General features: G+C 37.4%; 1 protein-coding gene across 1 annotated transcript; it reads right to left on the bottom strand.

Annotated features, from left to right (window-relative positions):
* Positions 1-586: 586 nt before the first annotated feature.
* LOC127798526 (MLO-like protein 1) lies at positions 587-27,411 on the bottom strand. The gene is made up of 14 exons (XM_052332144.1): positions 26,998-27,411; positions 26,816-26,873; positions 26,420-26,631; positions 16,325-16,441; positions 16,161-16,221; positions 15,273-15,367; positions 4,893-4,967; positions 4,699-4,787; positions 4,488-4,537; positions 3,779-3,819; positions 1,503-1,712; positions 1,359-1,426; positions 1,194-1,254; positions 587-1,081 (listed from the first exon to the last, which is right to left on the bottom strand). The coding sequence occupies exons 1-14, from the start codon at positions 27,121-27,123 to the stop codon at positions 827-829; spliced, it is 1,518 nt and encodes a 505-aa protein (XP_052188104.1). The 5' UTR covers positions 27,124-27,411; the 3' UTR covers positions 587-826.
* Between the last annotated feature and the right edge of the window lie 256 nt (positions 27,412-27,667).

The raw sequence follows: 27,667 nt of genomic DNA, 5'->3' as shown, positions 1-27,667 counted from the left end.
GGAGCAGCAAAAACAAGTATTGCAGACGACACTTCATCAATTGAGCAAGCAAGTTAAGTTTCAGTCACCCGGGCCCGAAGAAGAAGACGGGTTAATAGACACTGATCCATATTGTGTATGGTGGGTTGCTTCTGGACATGGACATTTGATTTATAATTGGATAATTTGCTTTGTAGACATATGTCTGTGATTTATATGTCAGGTTGATTTTACTTCTTGGACGCATATGTTACCGGTTGCTTTTATTCTTCTATGTTTGCAGTTTCATTTTATTGCAATGTTTCTGGCATTTTTACATTGTACAGTCAACTAACTTATTGCACTAATGTTTGTTTATGTGACTAGAGTCCTCTTTTCTTCACCAAGAAAGAACTTTTGATTGAACCAATTGCTCTAAAAACTACCCAAAAAGGCTCTTTAACAATCAGATGCAACGTACACAATGAACATGAGTGAAAGAAGCCCTCCATCTATGTTCATAACAAACGCATTTACAAAAAAAAAAAAACTTTCATACATATAAATCACTCCGGTTACATACATATGCATTAGCATATACATTGGTAAGAAAATTAACTCGAAAACAGAAATCAAACCCAAGAACTTGCCATTAGATACCGGCTTGCTTTCACCCGAAAAGATAGTGAGTAATAACCATAAAAACTAAAATCAGCCAACAAATGGCATACTTGATGTAATTTTTTTTTTTTTTTCCCATTACATACCATACCAACACAAGATTCAACATAACTATAAACAATATATATCAGGGGCCTACTCGGACAAAACCAACCAGATTTACCCGAGAGAAGAGCTTGTGCCAAAGTCATACACCTTCAGCATCTGCGGATCTATTACTTCCTTGAGCACCAGTTGTGGGCTGAATCTCATCTGGTGCAGATCCCTTGCGGCCAACCTTTTGCAGCAGAATTCCCATTTTAGAACCATTAGTTGAATCTCTTTCGCCCGAGCCACCAGCTACAGCCTTCATCTGTTTCTTCCTCTTTGCTTTCTCAGCCCAACCAACAATATGTGCATGCATATGATCATCAAATATAGCCTTTTTGAAACAACTTCCCATCTTCATTCCATTAGCATAACCATACATTAAAAAGCGCAAACAATTAGGAAGGGGCCTCAGATATTCAACCAGAGAATGAGTTACACTGTTATGTTAAACTGTTTAACCTCACCTGTGTCACAATGGCATAGAGTGGTAGGGTGCTATAACTGCAGAGTACTTGAATGATTACCCTAAAAGGCCAAATGTGAAGTGTTCATTGTAATTCCAACAATAAATAACGGAACAATGAAGGCAGCAGTTATAGAACAATGTCAAGGAGAAATGGGATTCTCACCCTACAACCACCCTGGGGATAATAAAACGGATATTTTCCATTATGCAAGAGTCAAAACCATATTGAACCTACAGGTAAACCAAAGCATGTAAAAAGAAAGATGTCCAGCAAATACAAGAAAAGAAAAAGGGAGTAAGTTCATACCCATATCCAGAAAAAAAATGCCATCTCAAAAGAATTTTGGAATTGTACAAAGTGTATCAGGTAAAGGATAATGCGGGGCCGGTGGAACCAAAAGTAATCATCTGAAGGTTTAACGATTAGCTCGCCTTCTATTGCAATATTTTTCTCCGCAACCTCATGAGCCAACTCCGTGATCACATGCTCTAGCTTAGTGCCCACAGCAAGTAGAAGCTGAAAAGTAAATGTATATAGAATAACTATGAGGATTCTAATCACAATACAGATAAATCAAATACAAGGACAGTATGGAAGGAGGCTTGAATCCTCCAACACAACAGAGACAACGTTTCTTTTTCTTTCTTATCCATATGCTGAATGAATTGCAAAGACAGCAAAAGGACATATATTTGCACATGGATGCATCCTTGAATGAGAAATTACAAGTGTGATTTGAAATGTATCCATTAGGAAAAATCAGTATTATCAACTACATCTTATCCTAACCAAGTTAGGGTCACTGCACGATATTCATAAGGTCAATTGATTTCTAAAAATCACATTAACAATACAAATCCATGTGAAAGAACAATGTGGCAAAAAGTTTTGAGCTGAATGCCCATCCTAATACAACCCTCTAGTAAGGGAATGCTGAGATAAATTTCCAACAGCATCTTCCTATGATCGATATGTACACAAAAAATCAAGCACTTTCATAAGTAGAACAATTAAACATTCAATGTGCAATGCATCAGACTAACCAGCTATAAGATTGGTGCTAACTAGGGAAACATTAGGATATCGATAACTGGAATTGCTACCCAAGTGCTCGGCACAGATTTTTATTTGGAGAGCCTTTTTTTTAATTTATTTATGGGCCTTTCTATCCCATGCCCTGAGGGCACAGGATAAGTAAGAAGAATTAATGACACTTGTTAAGTTATTTTTTCTTATATTACAACAGAACAGTTCCTATTATTTTAACCGTGTTTATTCTTTGATAATAATAGCCAGCCTTGTGTATATAATCCTTCCAGGGTGCTTTAGTGGTAGAGCATATGTAGGAAGGACATTATAGTCTAAGAATAAAAACAATTAAGATAGTGATAATTGTTTCAAAAAATAATTGCTTCTAAAATTTTAGAATTTTAAAAACTATCTTCAAATGTTAATAATTAATTATTCTTATCTTGTGCTGGCACAGATGGGAGAAACCTTTATTCATTTATTTATTTATTTTTAACAAGCAATTCACAGCATGAAGAGAAGAGAGAAATGTTCGGCAAAACACCGACATTCAATATTTTCAATTAGTGTATCCTGTTAACTAATAAGGAGAGCTAGATCAGCACCAATAGAGTAATGTTTCCAAAAATATGAAATATCTATAAGTAAATATTCATGATAACACTCGACATTTATACTGGCATCTAGAAGGTAATGTTTTTGCAAGCCATAATTTTGCCAAGCATCTTGACCTAACCATTAGGAAACTTTATTTCTATTCAATTCTTTCAAGAAGAGGTCTCAAGAAGTTTCAGGGGAACTTCTCTAGAAAACTTCCATTAGGAAACTTACATTTCAAATATAGTTCATAATTTTGAATACATGCACGCCAATAAATTATTTATATAAACTACGTAGTGCATTAACAAAAAGTTGGAACAAAATCATAGTGATTTGACTTGGGAAGAATAAATAAATTGACAAGGAACGTTTTTCTTGTCCTATCATGAAGCAAATGTATTGCCAAACGCTTTACAGGGGATTTAGACATTTTGTTTGAAGTTGTTTGATAATTTTAACTGATGCCACCATTAGCATATATATTAGGCTTAACGTATAAAGGGTCAACAAATTGTAAGAATAACATCGAGAACAGAACTTATCAATGGATCAATAGATGTGCTATATTAGGGATCTAATTAAAATAGCTTTGGCCCATGAGTCAATCCTGTAACTCCACTAATTGAAGCAAGCAAACACTTAAGAGAAACATATGAGTTCACCAACAAATGTGAAGCAATAGAAGACATTATAAGAAAATTCAAGAAATAATAGCTAATAAAAGATCACAAATTTACAGGTACACGAATGTCTTTTACAAATCAAACCATCCTTTGGTATTGAAACTTGAAAATGAGAAGATTTCTGTTAAGTGCACTAAATAGAAAACTATTATAGGAATAAAAGCATAGAGATATCCACTGAACATATTTTTTATAACTTATAAGTGAGAAGAAAAAATCTAGGAAAAGAAATGCATGTCCGAGTTTGTATAGCATAACCAGAGAACTCACAATAAATGGAATGAAAGCCATCCAAAAGTACGTGTGCCATCCTGCCAAACAAAACAGTAATATATCACCACCTTGTAGAAAGATCTAGATGTGTGCTGAAACTTGAAAGAAAAAATAAATAAAAGAATAAAGAAGTGAAGGAAACAGAATATGTAGGCAGCTAATCCAGAATTTGGGAGGAGAACAACTTTTGTTTTTAAGAACCTGTTCCTAGGGAAATGGAATTCTTAAGCTAAACTTATTTCTCTAATTTAAGACTACACACACGCACAGATAAAAATGCAAGCATAAAAGGTAAAACAAATAGAAGACTCCAGTCCATTTTAATAGAAAAGCTTAGGCTGCATTTAGTTTCAGAAAACATTATCTAGTTTTCAACTCTAATTTTATAACTTAAGATGTCCTAACGTTTTATGTTTCAAAAAGCCATAACATTCATTTTCAGAAAATCTAGAAAACATAGAAAATGATGTTTTCTATTTTCCAATGAGAGATTCAATCATTCAATAGACAATTAGAGTTAGAAAACAGAAAATGTTTTCTAAAACTGGACAGGCCCTCAATGTTTGCATGGCCACAAACAAAAACCTCAAACAACACCAGAATGAAGCAAACACACAGGCATAAGAAAATAATAATTTCACCTTAGAACATTTGAAATTATGATTGAGAATAAGATAGTCATAACTCCATGACGTCAGTAACATACCATTAATATTCAACAGCAAGAAGATGACCACGAATGCCCACAAGTACCAACTGCAAGAAATAAAATCTGATATTTATGCATGAATCAGAAAGAGTGAAACGGAAATTAAGAAAAATGTTATTCGTTTCTTCAGAACAGTAAACTAATCCACAAACAGAAGAACAATTAGGAAGCTTTAGCACTTGTACATACAATCTTGGCTACCTAGTACCTTATTCCAACAACTTCCTTAAAATCATCTTCAAGTGCACGGATCATGTACTTGTGAAAATTAAACTTTGGGTTCCCCCTGGAATGTGTCTACAGTGAAAAAAGTTCAATGTTAGCAAAACATGAACGCAGGAATAATGAAAATAAATAGTAAACAATTTAAAATCAAACACCAAGAACATATCATAAACTTACCATGATAAAACCCTTTCTCATTGTCCTGTAGTCAGATTTGGTGATGGATCCATAAAATTGCTTGAAAAAGGCATGCTGAAAGAGGGGAGGGGGAAACTCATATTGTCAAACTGAGATTTTGATTATATAGCTATCAAAAACTTGCATCAGGTATGTAGGAATTCTCAGAATTTTTGTATATTCACACCATAGATTTGTTGGGAAACATAGATCTAATCATGCGCTGCGGAATAAAAATAATTTTTATAGGTATCACGTTTTTCAAAAATTATAATTTACAAAAATCGAAAGCTAGACGGAAGAATACTTGTTCTGATTTCATCATTAGCTTACCCACCATATAATTCTGTAAGTATAGGATGTCGAGTCGGTCCACCCGAAACCACTTAGATCCAAGAGTCTCAAGAGAAGAAGAAGTATAAATTTTTTCAAAATTTCTAACTCAAGGGGATTCACACACACACACTTCTCTATCTTCTCACAATTCTCCAAGTGTTCAAGAGAGGTTTCATGGGTTCATGGTGCTATTTATAGAGTACCATAGAAAAACCCTAGTGTTCTATTGGGTCGAGCCGTAACAAGCCCAATCCAATAGTGTTCTATTGGGTCAAGCCCAATCCAACTAGTGCCATTAGGCCAAGCTTAATGTGCTAGCAAAAAGCCCAATCCAATTAATAATGAAATAATTATATTCATAATATAATCATTTAATTATTCTTATTTATTCAATAAATAAATGCACTATAATTAGTAATTTCAAAATTATTAATTTATCCTTCTTCTTTTGAAAGTAATTTCTTATTGGGTGGGATTTTCTGAGTTCACAATTAAATTAACGACGAGAATAATCAATTATTAATTCTCGTAAATTATGAGTGACATCTAATAATATGTCATAATTACCCAATTTATTGTGAAGTGGGTATTGTAAACCTTTTACTACGATACCATATAATACGATCCTTCTATCATCCTATATCCCAACAAGATACGAGATCATGGTTAGCAGATCAAATATCTTAATCTCGTCATATGACCAAATCTAAAAATCAATCTTAACTAATATGACACAATCTTATGGAACACACATTCTATCATCATATTACCTTGGTCGAAGATTTATCGTCAAGTGATTATTGGATCGCATAGGATATCCTCCTCATAAATCTCGAGGTGATAGATTCAATATCTGATGCACACATACCTCATGCATCACTGAACTAGGCACATATCTACGTATGATTATTTCTAATTAGAACAACCATGTAATATCGTTGATATCCTTAACCACCAATAAATAGATATCGATGTCATCTCAAGTCTAAGGACTAGTTACACATCCGTAGTTAACATTAAATCATTGACTTGTGAGATAAAACCCAAATGATTCAATGTTAACAGTCTCGTTCAATGAACTCGTTCCTGTAACGAGCACCCACTCATCTTCCTTTCATATCTCATATAGAATGGCACAAGACTCACCAAGCTTATCTTTCAGTATCTCATACTGAACAAGGAGGAAGACAATGTACTGCCTTTGCGAGTTGCTACTATCCAGATTAGGAACTCTATGGCCAAGAACATGTTTGTAGTATAATGAATCGTGGATTATTAGTAACGCATATTCTTAACACTTAAGAATGGTATCCACTCTTCATTATACTAATAGATGTATGTTTAATTTAAATCATATGGCAATTTAAATAAAACATAAACTTGCTATTTAAATATTATTTAAAGAATTACAAAATCGAGTCTCTTTGTGTTACTAGAATTAGTCTTCAGAGCTCATATCCAACAAGATTTACAGTCATATTTAAGGTAAGTCTTGACACCTTCTTGAGGAAACTATCAATCTATCTTCTAAGGAAACTTGCTATTAAGAAAACATATACAATTAGGAAACTAACTAATTAGGCAGCTGATTGATACAAAATCTTCTGCATTAGGAAACATAATCTTCTACATTCAATGGTGAGCCAATTAGTTAAGTAAGTCTTCTATTTTCTTTATTCCAACACTCCCCCTCAAGCTGGTGAGTGGATATTTTCCATTTCCAGCTTGCCAACAATCTCTTGAAACCTAGAAGTCGGTAACCTTTTGGTCAGAACATCAACCAATTGATTCTCTAATGTCACATGAGGGATAGTAATGAGTCCATTGTCGATTTTCTCTTTAACGAAATGTTTGTCCACATCTACATGCTTCATTCTATCATGTTATACAAAGTTGTGTGCTATACTGATAGTTGATTTGTTATCACAATATAGTTTCATCGATCCACTTTCACTCATCAAATCCTTTAGAATTATTTTGATCCACAAAAGCTCACAAACACCTAGAACCATAGCACGAAATTCTGTCTCCACACTTGATCTAGCTACCACATTTTGCTTCTTGCTTCTCCAAGTAACCAAATTTCCTCCTATGAAAATGCAGTAACCTGTAGTTGAGCTCTTGTCTGTGAGAGATCTTGCATAGTCAGCATCGGTGTATGAGATCCTAGAGTAGCTTTTAAGTACCTGAGAATTCTCTAAACTGCTTGTAGATGTTCCTCAGGATCATGCATGAACTGACTAACTACTCCCACAGCATAAACAATGTTAGGTATGGTGTGTAAGAGATAAATTAATCTTCCTACTAGCCTTTGGTAGCGCCCTTTATCAATGATTATTCCCTCCCTACTTTCTTGGTTCATTCTATGGTTCGAATCAATAGGTGTACTCATTGGTTTGCATCCAAGGGTACTTGTTTCCTTGAGTAGGTTAGGAATATACTTTTGTTAACATATAAATATCCCTTGTTTAGAATATGTCACTTCAATTCCGAGGAAGTATTTCAGTTTCCCTAGCTCTTTCATTTCAAATTCTCAAGCTAATTGTGTTTTCAGCCTCATTTTTTCTTCCTCATCACTCCCAGTAACTATAATATCATTTACATATACCAATAGGACTATAATCTTTCCTTTACCCAAGCGTTTCACAAATAAAGTATGGTCAACATGACTCTGCTTATATCCAAATTGCATTATCGCCTTAGTGAATCTCTCAAACCAAGCTTGCGGAGATTGTTTTAGCTTATACAATGCTTCCTTCAGTCTGCAAACTTTGTCAGGACCATACTTGCCATCAAAGCCTAGTGGTGGCTCCATGTACACCTCTTCTTCTAAGTCTCCATGAAGGAATGCATTTTTTACATCATATTGCTAGATTTCCTAGTCAAAATGAACTATACTAGAGATAATAGGATTCTCACCGTGTTCATTTTTGCCACCAATGCAAAAGTCTCTTCGTAATCCACCCCATAGGTTTGTGTGTAGCCTTTTGCAACTAGCCTTACCTTGTATCGTTTTATAGTTCCATTTGCCTTAAATTTAACAGTGTAGACCCATTTACAGTCAACTGCTTTCTTTTCCTTGGGACGCACCCCCATCTCCCATGTTTCATTCTTCTCCAAAGCTCTCATTTCCTCCTTCATGGAATATGTCCAGTTCTTGTCCCTTAAAGCATCATATACTATTGTGGGTATTTCGATTGACTTCAAGGTGGAGAGAAAGCTTTTGTGCTGGGAGGATAGTCTATGTGAGGAGATGAAATGGGCTATTGGATGTTGGGTACACTTTCATGTTCCTTTTCTCCAAGCAATAGGAAGATAAAGATCACAATTTGAGTTATCATCACAAACAATAGTGTTGTCAGTTTCAAAATTGAACAAGTTCAAAGTGTTTGCAGTACCTAGGCTTGGAGTTGATTCTTGGACTTGCTTCAAAGGCTATGAGGGTTGTACTTTTCTTGAATATTGCTTCAGTGTCTTTAAAGGGTTATGGATTTGCACCTGTTCATGGACATTGGCAGTGCCATTGGCAGGTTTAAGTACATTTGCAATGTCATTGGCAGGTTCAATGGCATTGGCAGGGTCAAGAACATTTGCAGTGTTATTGGCAGGCAGTTTAATGTCATTGGCAGCTTCAATGTTGTCAGTATCAATTGCTGCAATGTCCTTTGTCGTAGTGATATTTGTCATATCTGCAACTTGTTCAATTGTTTCTGGGATGATAACATTGGGAAAGGGTTGAGATGATGATGATGGTTTATCAAGAAGGTTTGCATGTAGTTCGAGAAAGGGGATGGAACCTAAGCACACATCTTCGTTTCTGGATTGCTCCCCCTAAAGATGGGTGTGAGGAGATCTATAGAAAGGTTGAGACTCATGAAATGTGACATCAAGAGAAACATAGGTGTGTCGACTAGAAGGATCATAACATTTGTAACCCTTTTAGGTAGAAGAATAACTAACAAAGATGCACTTCTTTGACTGGGGGTCCAATTTAGATATGTGAGTTTTGTGAATATGTAAGAAAGCAACACACCCAAATACTTTTGAGGACAGATTTCTTGTAGACACAATGTCTGGAAAATGGTTGGATAGAATATGTATAGGACTATGATTGGCTAGGACCTTAGAAGGAAGACGATTTATGAGATAAGTAGTTGTTAGATCTGCTTCCCCCCACAGGAATTTTGGAGCATTGGACTGAAATAGAAATGCACGAGTGACTTCTAGGAGATGACAATTTTTGCGTTTTGCCACCCCATTCTACTATGGGGTTTCAACACAGGAAGATTCATGAATAATACCTTCCATGATAAACAAAGGAAGAGAGATTCTGATTCAAAGAATCCTTGGCATTATCTGAGCAAAATTGTTTTATTTTGGTCCAAATTGAGTAAAAATCATTTTTTTTTTAAATTGAGGGAGCGGTTAACTAACTTTAGATTTGTCTTTCATTAAAAATAACCAAGTAGCCCTTTGCAATCATCAATAAAAGTGACAAAACCACCCAACCCCGTGAATATTAGGAATCTTTGCTAGCCCCCAAATATCAGAATGTATCAAAGTAAAAGGTTGACTGCATTTCATTGAATTGATAGGGAATGAAGTACAACAGTGTTTAGCAAATTGACACACTTCACATTGAAAATCTGACACGACCAGATCTTTAAACAACAATGGAAACATATGTTTTAAGAGAGGAAAAGGTGGATGACCATGACAAAGATGATGTGCCCAAATCATTTGTTCATTAGATGTGGTTAAAAGAGCTTGAGAGAAAGGAGATTGGTTTTCCTTTATTTGACCATTGTCTGGATCCTCAAGGTAGTACAACCCACCACACTCTCTAGCAAATCCAATCATCTTCCCCAAGACTTGATCCTGAAACACACAATGAGAGGCAAAGAATGTTAGTTTGCAATGGAGTTCTTTAGTAATTTTTTGGACAGAGATAAGATTAGTTGAAAAGTTAGGGATATGAAGGACATTTGTAAAAGATATGGAAGGCGTAAGATGAAGACTTCCTTATCCAACAATGTCAGTGGAACAACCATCAGCTATGGTAATTTTTTGGTTTCCTTGGGTTGGTTTGTAAAAATCAAAGAAAGATATATCATGAGTTATATGATCAGTTGCCCCAAAATCTACAACCCATCTACCCATTTTAGTATATGATGCTTTAAAAGAATCAGTCATAAGACACATACCACTTCTTGCAAGAGAACAGGAACCTGAAGATTTATCCAAGGATTCAAGGTGTCTCGATCTTCCTATGTCTTTCTTTGTTAAATACTATAGACTCCTCCTTGTCTAGCTATGCGATGTTGATTAGTGATTGCTCTTTGCTGGCTACTTAGGTTGGATGTTTCCTTGGCCCTTGAATCCTCTTGTTCGTGCCAAAAATTGGGCCTTACCATGTAGTTTAAAACAATTCTCACGAGTGTGGCGAGGTCTGTTGCAGTAGGTGCACCACAGTCTATCTTTGCTAGACTGTTTCCTTGATTCTGTTGGCCTCAAATTATTGATTCCTTTATTCCCTCCTTTCTCCAGGACTACGAGAGATCATTGTTGCAGCCTCTTGTATACAAGGTTCTAGCATAACATCTCGTCAACTCTCTTCAGCACGAACAATTGAAAAACATTCACGAAAAGTTGGTATAGGAACCTTACCAAGGATTTAAACCCTGATCTAATCATACTCAGAATTCAATCCTGCAAGAAATTCAAATACTAGATCATTTTCGAGTAATTCTTAAACCACTTGAATGTCATGGCCGCATTCTAGTTTTAGATCTCAGTTGTGGTCTGTTTCAAGCCAAAATCCAATCATCTGGTTGTAATACTCAGTGACAGACATTCCCCCTTGTTCAGTAGAGCTTACTTGATTCTACAGCTCGTAGATCAATCCTACATCTTTCTTCTTGGAGTAAGTCTACCGCAGATTTTCCCTTATTTCCTTTGCAGTGGTAAGGAACATCAAATTTTTACTAATCTCTAGTTTTATGGAATTCCATAACTAAGACATAATCATCGAATCTTCTTCATCCCATGCCCTAAATCTTGGATCTTTTTCTTTTGGGTTAGGTCAATAAGATGTCCTATCTTCTCTCTTCCTTTGAGAAAAGTGCGGACTACTTGACTCTACTGCAGGTAGTTAGTTCCATCAAACTGGTATAGAGGACTTATATTCTGGAAATCACTTCTAGTTCTTGTTGCAATGAAAGTTGTAGGTGAGGCCAACAATTCACCCATAGCAGTTGAGATAGAATACTAAGAAGCGATTGACATATTGTGTTGAACAAAAGGGAGAATGATTAGGAAAGGTTGTGATAAAGGCAAAACATCAAGTATGTGATGGTGACAATGAAGGCCAGAGAATGGCAATGAAGGCCGAAGAGACAAAGAAAGATGGAAACAAGAAAAGCAATGAAGGCCGGGAAAAATTCCCTAGAAAGATGGGCTCTAAAACGTGTAGGAATTCTCAAAATTCTTATATATTCATAGCATAGATTTACAATCATATTTAAGGTGAGTCTTGACGCCTTCATAAGGAAACTATCAATCTATCTTCAAAGGAAACTAGCTATTAAGGAAACATATACAATTAGGAAACTAACTAATTAGGCAGCTAATTGATACAAAAAAATAATTAACTATGCATTCTATTTGTACATTAGGAAACATAATCTTCTGCATTCGATGGTGAGCCAATTAGCTGAGTAAATCTTATATTTCCTTTATTCCAACAAGGTACATCATACCTTTTTGTATTTTCACAACTAAGATAAGAAGAATGGTGAAATTTAAAAAGTTTATTAAGGGCATGGACAATGTAAAGGGTCACGCGTAGTGATGGCAATGGGGTGGGGTGGGGATAGGGCGGCCTTGCCCCGTCCCCAACCCTGAACCCCAATACCCCACCCTAGGTTTTCACCCCATACCCTGCCCTAGTGGGGTGCAAGGTAGGGGCAGGGCACCCCGAACCCAATGCCTTTTTTACTAAAAAATTTAAAATACCATGCTATACATATGCAAATCGTTTCTAAAATGGTCTAGAGATTAGGAGTATATCTTGTGTTATGCATGTGCAAATAAAAAAAATGCATTTCAAATCATATTGGCATAAGTTTTTATTTTTTAATATTTTATATATTTTTCTACATTTAATAGAATAAATAATATATTTATATAAAATATAATATATATAGAGAGAGAAAGAGTTTTTTTTTTTTTTGGGGGGGGGGGGGGGATGATAAATATCATCCCTGCCCCGAATCCCGATTGAAAAACAATTGGGGATTCTCCAAACCTACCCCAACTGGGGCAGGGCAGGTCCCCACAGGTTCACGTCATTTTGCCAACCCTAGTCAAGTGCCTACAGGTTTGATGCCCAAAAGGAAGGGCAATTAGCATCACTAATCAATGACCACTGCAAAATCTCCATAAAATCCTGCTTGTGTGACTTAGGATGAACTAAACACTAGGGATATGTTAAAGTAAAGGCTCACTTAAAATTATTCATGGCTGCCAGCTCAGTTATGTCATGAAGCTCATTAGCTTATTGAGCTTGTCCGGGACAAAACTCAATAGGCTTTTGACATTCCCACATGCTCATCAACTGCACCTTATCCTAATCAAGTTAGGATCGGTGACATTGTCACATGCTACCTTGATAAATAAGAAAAAGGGAGGGGGAAAACATGAGAAATATATTTTTTTTATTTCTACTACCATAGTTATGTCTAGAGTGTGTTTGGACGCTTGTATAAGAAGAATACTTCGATTCTGCACCTTACAGGACAGAGAGTGTTCAATTGAAAAGGGAACGCAGCAATCTACATTAACACAAAAACTTCTCATATAGTTCCTTTCTTCCCTCTTAATTATCTGTAAGTGTAACCCTTTTTTTTACCAAGTATCTGTAAGGGTCCCTTCATTTTGCATAAAATATTACTTAATGCCTAAATCAGGTGAATCTAACTATTTGATTGTGCATTAACAGAAGTAATATTTTTAAAATCTCTACCTGGTAAGAAAAATAAAATTTACTTAAAATAAAATATTGGGAAAAAGGAAATAGAAAAGGTAATGTTCGGGAAGTGTAAAATATTCAAAATTCAATAATCAGTTAGGTGTGTCCCGTATTCTGTGTGATCCAAGCCCTTTTGGGTACTTACATGGATTCAGATTGGGTATGGAGTCTGAAATCCGATGAGAAACTATCAAGTCTAACTTCATGATTGTACAGAAAGTTAGCAATAAGGAAATTATAATTGTGAGAGAACTACAACTAATATGGAACATTAAGTAATTCTAGCATTTCCTTTGTTGTCCAAGGGTTTCCAGTGGTCCAACCTATAGACTAGGTATTAATATAAACAGAGGGGGTAGGGTTTTCCAACATGGTCCAAATATGTACACTCTTTAAGAAGCTACATGCTCAAGCTAGTGGATGGACCATTGCCATTCTCAGAAAACTTGGAACTAATACATTTTACTTGATGACATGAATATAGTCATGTCTTCAATGTGAAGGATTTGTCACCTTAAAGCAGCACATTTGAGTCTCCTACTTTGCATACAAGTGTTCCTGCAGCACATCAAGTTCTTAGATCTCTGTCTCTTCCACAAAAACAGGGTGTAATTCAAGGTGTCTAGATGATGAGACTGTTGCTCATCTCATGGAGATTTATAGAAATTCCTAGTCAAATGGCAAGGTTACCCAGTTTCAAATGAGCTTACTTGGCTCACTGAAGAGAACTTTTCACCTGTTGCATCCAGAGCTCTAGGAACAACACTTGAGGTCTAACTCCAAGTAGGCAAGTTCTTTTAGCTGAGAAAAATGATGAGGGGCCTAAATCTAGTATTTTAGTCTTCAAGTGATATTAGAGCCAACCTAAGACCACTACCAAGCAGGTGCAGGGTACGTAAGTTTTTTGAGACTAACATGGGTCAAATTCAAATATGGAATATTTGGCTTGACAAGGATGCCAAAAGCTTAAAGGTAGGAGTTTTGTCACAAGCCAATCCCCCATTGATAGCCTACTGAAGAGGTCTTGGATATATTATTTGGTTCCATGAACTCATAGTGATCTTAGCTAGAACTTTTGAGTGAGGACCCATGGTGTTAGAAGTGGTGGCACAGCCAACCCAAAATCACTACTGAGTGGATATGGGCTATGAAAGTGTTTTGAGATGAACTTGGGTCAAATTCATATATGAATTTCTAGCCTGAAGAGGATCCCAAGAATTAAAAAGAGTTCTGTTACAGCTTAGATACCACATCGGTAATCTATTAGAGAGATTTTGGATATATTACTTGGTTCATGAACCAAAACATACCTTCAGCAAGCACTTTCAGGTGAGGACCTGTGGGTTTGTAACACAACAGGTTGTCACTCAAAAGTGTTAGATGAAGGTAGCTTATGGGTTCATGACACCAAGTAATATACCCAATAACTCCCCAGTAAATTATAGATTTTGTATTAGGTTGCTATGCAAGGCGTGCATATTGGTGAGAGATTTATGCTACATCTGTTAAGTTGTACATATTCATTATATTATGCCAAACTAATGCATTTGAAAATGGGATAAATAGCAAGTGGGGGGGACATACAGTTGGGCCGTCCCAGCGTCAAACAGAGGGCTGATAAAATAAAAGTTCACCACCCGAGGGGTTAAAATCCTAGTAAAATCTGTTTACAGTTGTACCAAGGAGCTAGGATTGACTTTCACTTTCATTAAGCAGGATGAGAAACTACCATTTATAGGTATGGTTATGGGTTAAAAGTCGTGTATTACTATTATTGCCTGTCCCAAATACTGAAAAACAAAACTTACCTAGACAAAATATCCAACTGTCATTGCATCAATCAACTTAAAATGGTATACAAACAACTATCAAATAAATCAAAGGATAAAGCAGAAATCAATATGCCAGGTCAAAATTTAGGGAGTCATAAACACAAAGTGGGAAGACATGTCAATCATGGCACCCATTTTCACAAAAGGGCATACGCATTGTACATGGAGGAGGTCAGAACTTACCACCCAGCCTGTGAGAGCTGAAATTTTACCAAAACCAAGAAAACGACCTTTGATGAACTCATGTTGCTGAACATGGGTAACCTTCTGTTTTGAAACTGCACGGCAATGTGCTGAGATTAGAAGTAGCATTCAAAGATGAAAGTGACTTTCACACAGGACATGGAAGCAATTTAGCTACAAATAATCAGTTATCTTTACTATCTTATACCAGAAGCATGCTTCACTTTTTTTTTTTCCTTTACTTCATGCAGAGTCCCCTTTCATAATATTAACAACAGCAGAAGGAAAAAGTAACTGCCAAAGTCTTCCCAATTCATAACCCTACAGGTTATTTAGCTGAACTGAGATCTTAAACAGCGAATAAACCCCTTTTAGCATATACTAACAGCGAATAAACCACGTTGAACAATTTCTGCAACATACTCCTAACAGCAAATAAACATTTATCATATAAACAGGGGCGGAACTATGTTAGGGCTCCCCTAGATTTTTGAAAACCCCTTTTTAGTATATACTAAAACTATTCCCCCCCCCCCCCCCCCCCCCGCGATTTTTGAAAACCCCTTTTAGTATATAATAAAAACAAAAAGAAAATTAGGAATATCACTATTGTTGGCCCCCCAACGGAAGTCAAAAAATCCTATAAACTTAAGAGACTTACACACCTAGGCATATTAAGAGGCTATTGAGGCATAATTATCCTAATGTTAAAATTCCACACACACACACACCCCCCCCCCAAAAAAAAAAAAAAAAAACCTTCCATCCCGTGTCCGCACCTGCATTAAATGTGTACACTCATCGCATGTGTTTATAGTCACAACAAAAAGGATCAAGAATCAATGAAACAGAAAATTATGTTAAGCTTTGATGGTCAATAGTTCTCACCATGTTCTGTGCCATCTTCATTTTCCAAAATTGAAACCTCCCAATGTTTCCATTGACGTATCTATGTCACAGTAAACAAGAAATTACAGCTGAAGAATTAAATTGACAAGATAACTAGAAACCAAATATAGCAGGGGTAAAGCAGAAATAAATAACATACTGACCTTTGCCCCTCCAAATATGACAGCAAGAACGCAAAAGGTCACATGGACAACAGCTAGCACAAAGATAAAGATATGTAGATGATGCAATGCTTCAACTGACACCAGTTGGACCTTATGCTGTGGAAGGGAAAAAAATATTAAAAAAAAGATAAAAAGTATAGTAGTTAGGCCTATTTTCAAAGTACAGATAACTACATTAATATGAACTTTATGGTACCGAGTTCTATTGTACACAACATATAGGCCTTAATGTGATTCAACACAATCCAAATCAGAGCATGTGATGTAGACCACTAATCCAAATGGAAAATATAATCCACAAAGCCACTGCCTTGGCTATCATCCTATGTAGCAAACTTTAAGAGAGTGAACAGTCCTGACCAGGATATTGGCTATAAAGGCTTTCAGCAGAACCAACCTGTTACTCACAGCACTGATGGAATTTTTACACACACTAAATCAGTGAAGTATCTGCTCATCAATTCCTGAGGTAATAGCTTTTCTTCTAAAGTTTAAAAACCTTGTACCCCTTTTCATCTTTTGTATAAACCTTTCTAGCATCCAGTTCCAGTTTCCATCATTGTATGTAAGTATTTATTGTCATATAAAATAGGTTTTCATCAAGTTTTTTTTGGGTACTTTTCTTGAGTCTTATAGTTTCAAATATATTACAAGGAATACCAGACAAAACATATCCCACAAGTAAAAAGCTTGAGTCCAATCAGGGAACTGGCTAAAAACTTGTACTGTATAAATCAAAGGTCATTGAAACAATTTACAACCACAATAATAAATAAACAATCTTCTTTCACTAGAAATGCCCAGTGATCTTCAACCAATTTTGTGCTTAAATACAATTACCAAGAGGAAGCACTATAGCTTGTTTCTAATACTCAGTGGCTTGATTGAACCAGGCCTCTGCAATTCTGTCCAATGGCTGGATCTGCCCAATAAAAATAGGTCGTTCAATTCCGTCCTGTTAGAAATGTAATTGAGAGTTTCTTGCCTCAGTCTCAAATTCACAATTTATATTCTCCCTGTGCAAGTCTACCCACACCGCGGAATCAATAAATACCATGCTTGGAATCCGCTAAGACTTCTAGGGAATCTAACAAGAACTTCTCCTCTAAAGGTTTGAATGTTGATTGTTCAGCTAAAATGTTAAGAATTCTCTCTTTTGTTTTTGTCAAGAAAATATTAGATCAGCTCCTGTTTCTGGGAAGATCTCTAGAAATGATTTTCAATTATAAAGGATTGCAAACCAAAAAATAATAATAATCTCAATGATTGCTTTCTTTTCTTGGAAAGACTGCAAATCTCAAATCAGGTCACAAGACTTTCGTTCCTAAGCAAGTCAAATCACAAATCTCGAGATTTCAAGCTCTTCAGGCAGAATGATGATCAAAAATAATAAAAATAAGGCAGAATTTTCCCATACATTATGGGCACAGTCATCCCACAGCGAACAGAATCTCTTGGGTCTTGTACAAAAAGCAACATAAAAGGTAGGCATGGAAGCACACGGCTATCCCATGATAAACATTGTGTAGGCCTTTATTTAAAGTGGCCACAGCTTGCCTACATTGTGTTGGGAAAAATAGGACAAAGATTCGAACAATCGCGGAAGCTTCTCAGAATCACATTTTCTCACCACGAAATAGAACACAAACAAAAAAATACAAGAGACAGAAATTTAACGTGAAAAACCCTCCAATATTGAGGGAAAAACCACGGGGCAAGATCCGAGTAATATTCCACTATAATAAGGATAATTACAAAAATATCCTTACACACTCTACTCTCTTTCAAGTGATACAACAATATAGTGGCACTCACAAAACACCATTACTTTGAAGCCTTTGCTTCCTTGCCTCTCTTCTTGAACTTGAATGCTCAAGTTTTAAATGCTCTCACATTTGGGATGCAAATGGGATGATTGAAACCTTATGAGAGGCGGGTATTTATACTTGAGGCTTACCCCCCCCCCCCCCCCCCCCCCACCAAAAAAAAGCATAAGTTAGGCAATAGTTAGGCACAATTAGGTAGGTTGCCTAATTAAGATGTAATGTTAAGTTGCCTAACATTAGGCTGGAACCCAACAATTCTCCCCCTCCAGCCTAAGAGCAAGGAGAATAACGCCGGAAGCAATTAAGCGGAGTCCATGCCAGCCAACCCGGCACTTAGTTGCAGCTTCTCCCGAGTTACAACCTTTGTCATCATGTCAACAGGATTTTTATCAGTGTGGATCTTTTCTAATAAGAATTGATGCTCCTCCACTGCTAATCGTAGCCAATGGTATCTTATATCAATATGCTTTATGCGCGAGTGATACATCACGTTCTTGCTCAAATCTAGAGCACTTTGACTATCACAGTAAATTACTGTCTTTTCCAGCTTCATCCCCAATTGTTGAAAGAATCTTGTCAACCAAAGCATTTCTTTTCCTGCTTCAGTCATGGCAATGTATTCTGCCTCTGTTGTAGATAAGGCAACACATTTCTGCAATTTAGACTGCCACGATACAGCTCTGCCTGCAAAAGTAAATAAGAATCCTGAAGTAGATTTCCTACTATCCAGATCACCCGCCATATCTACATCTGCATATCCCTTCAAAATTGGTTCAGATTCTCCAAAACACAAGCACATTTTTGTACTACCTCTGAGATATCTCAAGATCCACTTCACAGCTTCCCAATGGTCTCTACCTGGGTTGGAAAGAAACCTGCTGACTACTCCTACCGCATGAGCGATATCCGGACGGGTACTGACCATGGCATACATCAAACTTCCAACTACAGAGGAATAAGGAATCCTAGCCATGTCTTCCATTTCTTCTTGATTGGTGGGACAACTCTTTCTACTGAGATTAAAGTGACTGGCCAACGACGTGCTAACTGGTTTAGCACTCTGCATGTTGAATCTTTCAAGAACCCGCTCCACATATTTTTCCTGTGATAACCATAGCTTTTTAGCTTTCCGGTCTCGAAAAATCTGCATTCCTAGAATTTGCCTTGCTGGTCCTAGATCTTTCATGTCAAACACCTTTGACAACTCCTTTTTTAGATTGCCAATCATCTCCCTGTCTTGCCCCACTATCAACATATCATCTACATATAGCAGAAGAATAATGAACTTGTCACCTAGGAAACTTTTAAAGTACGCACAGTGGTCTGTGTCAGTTCTGGTATAAGTGTGACTCATCATGAAAGAGTCAAACTTCTTATACCACTGTGTCGGAGCTTGCTTCAGTCCATACAAGCTCTTCTTCAATCTGCAAACCATGTGTTCATTCCCTTTCTTTTCAAATTCTTCTGGTTGGTCCATGTAGATTTCTTCCTCCAAATCACCATGGAGAAATGCAGTCTTCACATCAAGTTGCTCAAGCTCTAGATCCAAGCTAGCTGTCAAACCCAGTATTGCTCTAATAGAGCTGATTTTGACAACCGAAGAGAAAATCTCATCGAAATCAATCCCTCACTTTTGTCCAAAACCTTTCACGACTAAGCGAGCTTTAAACTTCACTAGCTTATTACAATCTCTCTTAAGTTTGAACACCCACTTGTTCTTTAAGGCTTTCCTGCCTTCCGGAAGTTCCACAAGCTCATAAGTATTATTTTTCTGCAAGGAATCCATCTCATCCTACATGGCTCTCATCCACTGGGTTTTATCCTTATAAGTTTGAACTTCATCAAAGCCCTCTGGCTCCCCCTCATCAGTAAGAAGTATATACTCTGAACTAGAGTATCTAGAAGAAGGTTGTCGCTCTCTCTCTGATCTTCTAAGTGGTGGTGGAGTAGACTGCTCCCCCTGCTCAACAACCTCATCATCATTTCCTGCATCATCTGCCCCCGGCTGGCCATCAGTCTGATTATCATCATGAGTACCACTGTCAACTGGATTGGGCAAGTTCACCATAGGAGTTGGATTTAGATCAACCAAGCCTTCACTGCCACTAGACACTTTCTTCTCAGCTTTTTCAATATCATCAATGGTTTGATCTTCCATAAATACTACATCGCGACTTCGAACGAGTTTGTTCTCAATCAGATCATACAATTTGTAGCCAAATTCATCAAGACCATAACCGATAAAGATGCACTGTCGTGTCTTAGCATCAAGCTTTGACCTCTCATCCTTTGGAATGTGAACAAACGCCTTACATCCGAAAACTCGTAGATGATCATAAGAGACTTCTCTACCATACCAAACTTTGTTTGGGACATCACCATTTAAAGCAACTGCTGGAGATAGGTTGATAACTTGTACTGCTGTGAGCAAAGCCTCCCCCCAAAAAGATTTTGACAATTTTGCTTCTGAAAGCAAACATTTGACTCTCTCCATTAGAGTCCGGTTCATCCTTTCAGCTAGACCGTTCAACTGTGGAGTCTTTGGAGGCGTCTTTTGATGTCTAATGCCCATCTTTCTACAGTACTCATCAAAAGGATCATTGTATTCGCCTCCATTATCAGTACGAATACACTTCAACTTCTTACCAGTTTCCCTTTCAACAGAAACATGAAATTGCTTGAAAACATCAAGCACCCGATCTTTGGTCTTCAAAACATAAGCCCAAAGCTTCCTTGAATGGTCATCAATGAACGCCACAAAATAAATCCCACCACTAAAGGATTTTACCTTCAAGGGACCACAAACATCGGAATGCACCAACTCTAGCAAATCCGATTGCCTTGAAGAAGAGTGACTCTTGAAAGCAACTCTGTTTGCTTCCCGACCATGCAATGCACACATTTCTTCAAATTTGCTTTCTTTACACCCGAGAGCAGATCCTTCTTGGCCAAGCAATTTAGCCCCTTCTCACTTATGTGGCTAAGTCTCTTGTGCCACATCTCAACTATCTTCTCATCTTCCACAGCATTGACGGAATCACCAGCAATGTTAGCTTGTGTCACATACAAGCTAGGACTCTTCTCTCCTCGAGCCACAATCACGGAACCTTTAGTAAGTTTCCACTATCCATTGCCAAAGGTGTTGCAATAGCCCTCATCATCAAGCCTTCTCACTAAGATTAGATTAAAGCGAATATCAAGCACATGCCTAACATCCTTGAGAATCAGTCGTGCTCCTTTATTGGTCTCCAAGTGGATATCTCCCATGCCAGCAACCTTTGAATAATTCTCATTACCCATCTTTACCACCCCAAAATTACCAGGCGTATAAGATGAAAAGAGTTCCTTCTTTGATGTAACGTGCAAGGCAGCTCCACTATCAATGACCCAGCTTGTCTCTTGACAGGCAAAATTAATGACCTCTTTATCACAAACTATGACAAGGTCAGCAGCAGCAACTGTATCATTGTGGTCATGATCTTTCTTTTCTTCATTGCCCTTTTTCATGTCTTTCTTGAATTGGAAACACTTCTTTTTAATGTGTCCCAGTTTGCCACAATAGTGACACTTGACATCTTTGTAATTAGGCCTTGACTTGCTTCGGCCTTTATCTTTACCTTTTGGACCTTTGCTTTTACATCTCCCTCATCTTCGGTGATGAAAACTTTGGATTGCGAAGACGAAGCTTGAGATCTTCTCCTCATCTCTTCGTTCAAAACAGCACCCTTAACAAGTTCCATCGTCACTACACCATTAGGAGCGGAGTTACAAAGAGACATTCTGAATGTCTCCCAAGAGTCTGGTAAAGTACCAAGCAACCATAAAGCTTGAATCTCATCGTCAAACTTTACACCCATAGAAGACAACTGCTGCAAAACTCCTTGAAAATCACTCAAGTGATTAGAGATAGTACTATCCTCTTTGTAGTGTAAACTCATCATCTTCTTAATCAAGAAGAGCTTGTTGTTGTCGGTCTTCCGAGCATATAAGGATTCAAGTTTCTCCCACAACGATTTGGCATGCGTCTCATCACAAATATGATTGAGCACATTGTCATCTACCCATTGCCGAATAAAACCACATACTTGGGCATGTTCGAATTCCCACTCTTCATCGGTCTTCAATTCGGGCTTCTGTATAGCAAATACCGGTAGATGCCAACTTTTCACATAGAGGAGATCTTTCATTTTCCCCTCCATACGTGATAGTTGGTTCCATTCAGACTAATCATTCTGCTTGTACTAGCTTCCATCAGGCTCCTACTATTCACTATGAATAGTAACCAGATATTGAAATAGTGTTTGTACATACCAGGTAAGTTCCCAGAAAAGAGATATGGGTCACAAACGGACACACTTAAGTACCAAATCTTTCCTTAGTCAGAACTTTCCTAGACATGCACTTCTACTACACCACACTTAAAATCAATAACCGGACATACAAGAAAGATGCTTTTAGCCAAGACAATTCTTTTTTGATGTGGAAGATCAAACAAAGTTGCAACCACAGAGCATACTAAGAATTTCCTGAAAAGACTTATACTTTCGTAACCAAGAGCTCTAATACCACTTGTTGGGAAAAATGGGACAAAGACTCGAACAATCGCAGAAGCTTCTCAGAATCACCTTTTCCCACCACGAAATAGAACACAAACAAAAAAATACAAGAGATAGAAATTTAACGTGGAAAACCCTCCAATATTGAGGGAAAAACCACAGGGCAAGATCCGAGCAATATTCCACTATAATAAGGATAATTACAAAAATATCCTCACACACTCTACTCTCTTTCAAGTGATACAACAATATAGTGGCACTCACAAAACACCCTCACTTTGAAGCTTTTGTTTCCTTGCCTCTCTTCTTGAACTTGAATGCTCAAGCTTTGAATGCTCTCACATTTGGGATGCAAATGGGATGATTGAAACCTTATGAGAGGGAGGGGGGGGGGGGGTATTTATACCCCCCCCCCCCCCCCCCCCCAAAAAAAAGCATAAGTTAGGCACAATTAGGTAGGTTGCCTAATTAAGATGTAATGTTAAGTTGCCTAACATTAGGCTGGAACCCAACACATTGATCGCAGAGTGTGTTATAATACGACTAATGCCAATCTTTTTAAGTTGTTTGGTCCATGTTAAGCCTAACCTACAAAAAACACTTTGAAGCTTCAATCTATGTTAATAGCTCACTAAGCCCATTCTTAACAAAGCCTAACTAAGATGAATCATCAAGTACATCAGTTCAATTGCAGAAAATTATCAATTTTTTACACAAAATATAATAAAATTTTATCTTAAAATCTCACCCTTTGGCAATTTCATAACAAAACTCTCACAATAAAAATTTTCTCACTCCATGCCCCCACCCTAAGCATGGTAGTGAGGTTTTAGGTTTGCTTGCTCCATTTGGCGCACACACGCATTTTGCAATCTCTTGACCAGGTTGTAATCTTAGATCACTAGGTTTATATGCTTTTGAGCAATTATTATACAAGGTTTGAGCAATATCTAAGGATAGAACAATGCATTCTGCACCTGCTCAAGGGGTGGTCACAACTCACAGCCACAAAATGACTGGGACTGGACAAGTTCCGGCACACTTTGCAGCTTGACCACAGGCAGCTCACAGCTACGAAGTGACACCATCCTTTTCTCCAAGTTTGTGCCAGAACAATTTGTTTCATATTTCCTATCCATTAAAACTGGAACTGGATCTGAGGCTGTTGCAAAAGGATAGGAAAATGGCATATTCTCTCTTGTGGTGAGAAAAAGATTGAAAGCAATTAAGTTTCTTTTCTATATAAAACAAAACAGAATATGTTCATCATATAGATATTTGGAAAGGTACTGGCTGCATCCATCGCTGGAAAGATCTGTCATCTGTTGGATTAGTGGTGAAGGACCAACAAGGAAGTGATCCACAAGTTATTTGTAAATTGCAAGGTCTAGCAAGCAACATGTTTGGATCAAGTCACTAGATAGATGGTGCGAATTGTATTGATAACTACTGGTCTTGTTATAGTCTTTTAACTGTTCATTTTCTTTATAATGGATTGGCTCTCTTGTTGTTGATGAAAGCCAGTGGTTTTTTTCTGACCAAAGTTTCTGGAAAATTTTCAATGTACTGATGTACATTTTGGTTTGTAGTTATGCTTGTTTTCTATCTCAAAACTCACTAAATAGAAGTGTGCAATTATAATTGGATCTGTAAAAGAATATAGTACTTGGTTAAATCCTATTAGCTTTTACCAGCCATTTTGGAACTGTTTAGGTCACAATTATAGGACCCATAGAACCAAGACAAGATAAGCACGCATATTAGATATTAAAAGAGAATGACAAACAATTTTAAAACTCCCCCTCAAATGTATTTGTCTCCACCTTTGTCAGGACCCTAGTCCTAACTGAAGTTTCCTTAGAAGATAGAATTGGAAATTGAGGGAGAAATAGAAAGAATTGAGGGGGAATAAACTGAAATTAGGGAGAACTAACAAAAATGAGGGGAGAATCCAAGAGAATGGGGGGAGAAAAATAGATAGAACTTGAGGGAGAACAGAAAGAATTCAATAAACTTGATAATTCATACATTGATTTGTACTGTGGGGTTACGGGTTTATATAGAAAACTAACCAACAGTTATTTGTGACAATTACCATATCCTCAACTACCAATAACTGCTCCTAAATCACTCCACTACCTCCCCCATTTTCCATAACTATAAATTAATTTTAAATAATACACAATTACTCCCATAACATAATTGTAAAAATACTACAACTAAATAAAAATACTACAATTGCCCCTAATTAATTAGCAAGTCGTGACAACCTTTTGGCATTCAAAACTTTTCTTCCCTAATTACTTCCCCCCCCCCCCCCCCCCCACACACACACACACACCACCCAAAACAAACATGAACTTTAAGTTGAATTATCTCCCCCTTTTATCAAGAATTGAAAAGTTATATCACATGAAAAAAAATAAAGTGCTAAAGCCAAGAATTATGAGAATTATCCTTTTGAGTACTTTCTAATAAAATTAACCATATAGGTTATACATTGACAAGTCCATGGGGACACAAACACAAATGTGTGCTTACTTCTAGAGCCATGAGAAGAGAAAAGCTTTTTAGAAACCCCAAGGAACTTATGGATTAAATACAATAAACCCTTGATATTTGGAACACACAAACACAAAATAATATACATTAACAGTGGTGATGAATAATTTTGGGGCTCAAATAACCCCTCGAAGTTGTCCAAGCTAGCCCTTGTCAAAATGTTGGAGTTGCTTGTTGTTGGTTCAAGTCTCATTTGATTGCATGCATAAGGCATTTTCTAGCTAGATTCTTGGGGGCCCACACCCACCACGATACATGGTGGGGTTTGTGTGGCCCTGCATAGTACATGTGGTTGATGCAATGCTCCACTCACCACATCGTGTGGTAGGTCCACGTAGGCATTACATGCCCCTTGTGGTCAAGGCTCCGCTCGCCATGTGTGGAGCTTTGCCTAACTCATGTGGATAGGGTGGTTTGCATGGGATGAGGAGGATTAGTAGAACAAAAGGTTTGAATACCCCATGTTACAATATATATATGGAAATATTGTAAATGAGATTGACTTACATAGACTGTAAAAAGAAATGTAAATCGCCATGATTGCTGACCATGCATTTGCTGAAAACTGTCATAGTCCTCGAAAATTTTTAAGGAAGAAATAAGAAACAGAGCTAAAAGGGCATAATTTTTGCACGGTCTCCAAAGAGACTATAGTTAGACCACGGGCACAATAAGCCTATAGTAAGCTCGAGTTGCCAACTGATTGCGAACCAAACCACATCATTGTCAGCACAGTGAGGAACAGTAACCATACCGGAAAATATAAGCCCAACTTTTCAGCCCCAATTAAATATAACTTGGGCATAAACTCCTTCAAACTATCCAGGCATTCCTATGGATTTCACGCAATAGCATGAACCAACTCATGAAATTAACCAAAATGTAAGGCAGACCAGCATAATTCTACAATTTATTTGGAGATTTTCCAGTGTGAATTAGGGCTTTAACATGGTTTAAAAGGCTGTCCCTTCGATTGTGAATAGGAACCAGATTACTGATTCAAAGAAAAATGAATGAACCAAATAAAATAGCTCCCGATGGGGAAAATAGCAAACGCATGTGAATGTACATAATATTTGCTTATAACAGGACTGGAAGATAAAATGATAGGGATAAAATAATCTGATCACCTTGCTAGGACAGTACTGAAGCTCCTCAGATCCTTCAGCGAGCAATCGCCGATGACCGGAAGCGGAAGAGGAAGACTCTTCCCCGGAGGAGGATTTTGCCGGTAACTTACAAGGAAGGAGGTGGTGCGTCAGACTCTCTTTCACACATATCTTCACTATAGCACTTTGAAACACAGTCAACAGTAAGGAAATAAACCCCAACAGCATCAACTCTGCATTCCATGAACATGGGTATTCGTGGTCAGACAAATATAAGGAAACCTAAACAGTTCAGATTACCGGCTGGATATCGAAAGTGATGTTGTTAGCAAATAATTAACACATAAAGACAAGAAGATTGAAAAGTTAGGTTCAGAGAAAGAAAGAATGAAAGAGAACGTGAGTTCGTCGCGGCACCTTCTTTCACCTTCTGTAGAGCTTCAAAAAGAGGCTTTTGGTTCTTTTTCTTCAAATACTGCATCCATGTTTAACCCAATCAACGATGCGTAAAAGAGATGCCGCTCTCTAAAGTGAAACTCACGGAGTAAATTCAAAATTCTCGGTTGCCAAAGAAAATGAGAGAGAGGGAGAGAGATTGCCTGTCCGGTGAAGTGAATGAGGCGTTCGACGATGAGGGAGATTCCGACGATGACGGTGCAAACGCCGGCGATAATCCAAGTGGGAGTGAACTCAAGCGTTGTCTCTCCTTCCCCTCCTCCGGCCATTTTCAACTATCTGTCTCAGGAACCAATCAACACCACACTTGCACTATCTTCCAAAGCTAGAGCTCTTCCACTAGTAATCTATATATATATTCAACAAAATTGGTCCCCAAAGCTCCTACAATTCACTGACAAATATAAGTAAAAATGCGTTCACTCGGCTGGACACGGATCCTTGGAACCCAGCAAGATGCCAAGTAAAACTCACAGATCAATCACAAGTCTCAGTGGGGAAGACGATGACCAAGAAAAGCAGAGAGAGGGGGTGGGGGCCGATTTGGCATTCACATTAATGACCACGAATTAGACACGGAAAGTGAAACACGCGATTCACAATCGATAACTGTCAATGTTATTCCCAATAATATATAAAAAAAAAAAATACCTGGATTATTGCGAGTTAACTAAGATGCTTGTCATTAAAAAAGCAAATGGCATAATTAGGGGGAACTTGTCTTAATTGAGCCCGGAGTTAAAACCGTTGGCATGAAATTGAATTTTATTGATATTTGAAAAACTTTTATATTAACGTAAAAATATCGTGTTA

The sequence above is a fragment of the Diospyros lotus genome, chromosome 3 (assembly GCF_014633365.1).
Source record: "Diospyros lotus cultivar Yz01 chromosome 3, ASM1463336v1, whole genome shotgun sequence".
NCBI classification, from domain to species: Eukaryota; Viridiplantae; Streptophyta; class Magnoliopsida; order Ericales; family Ebenaceae; genus Diospyros; species Diospyros lotus.
The sequence above is the reverse complement of the archived record's forward strand: the minus strand, read 5'-3'. Positions and strand labels throughout refer to the sequence as shown.

What these genes read in the sequence shown, in the direction of transcription:
- LOC127798526 (XM_052332144.1), bottom strand. Translation starts at nt 27,123, where the DNA reads ATGGCCGGAGGAGGGGAAGGAGAGACAACGCTTGAGTTCACTCCCACT. An exon ending in TGAAGATGGCACAGAACATG is followed by an intron (nt 15,368 to 16,160) that starts GTGAGAACTATT and finishes ATTGCCGTGCAG; the next exon opens with TTTCAAAACAGAAGGTTACC. An exon ending in CAGCTCTCACAGGCTGGGTG is followed by an intron (nt 4,968 to 15,272) that starts GTAAGTTCTGAC and finishes CCCCTCTTTCAG; the next exon opens with CATGCCTTTTTCAAGCAATT.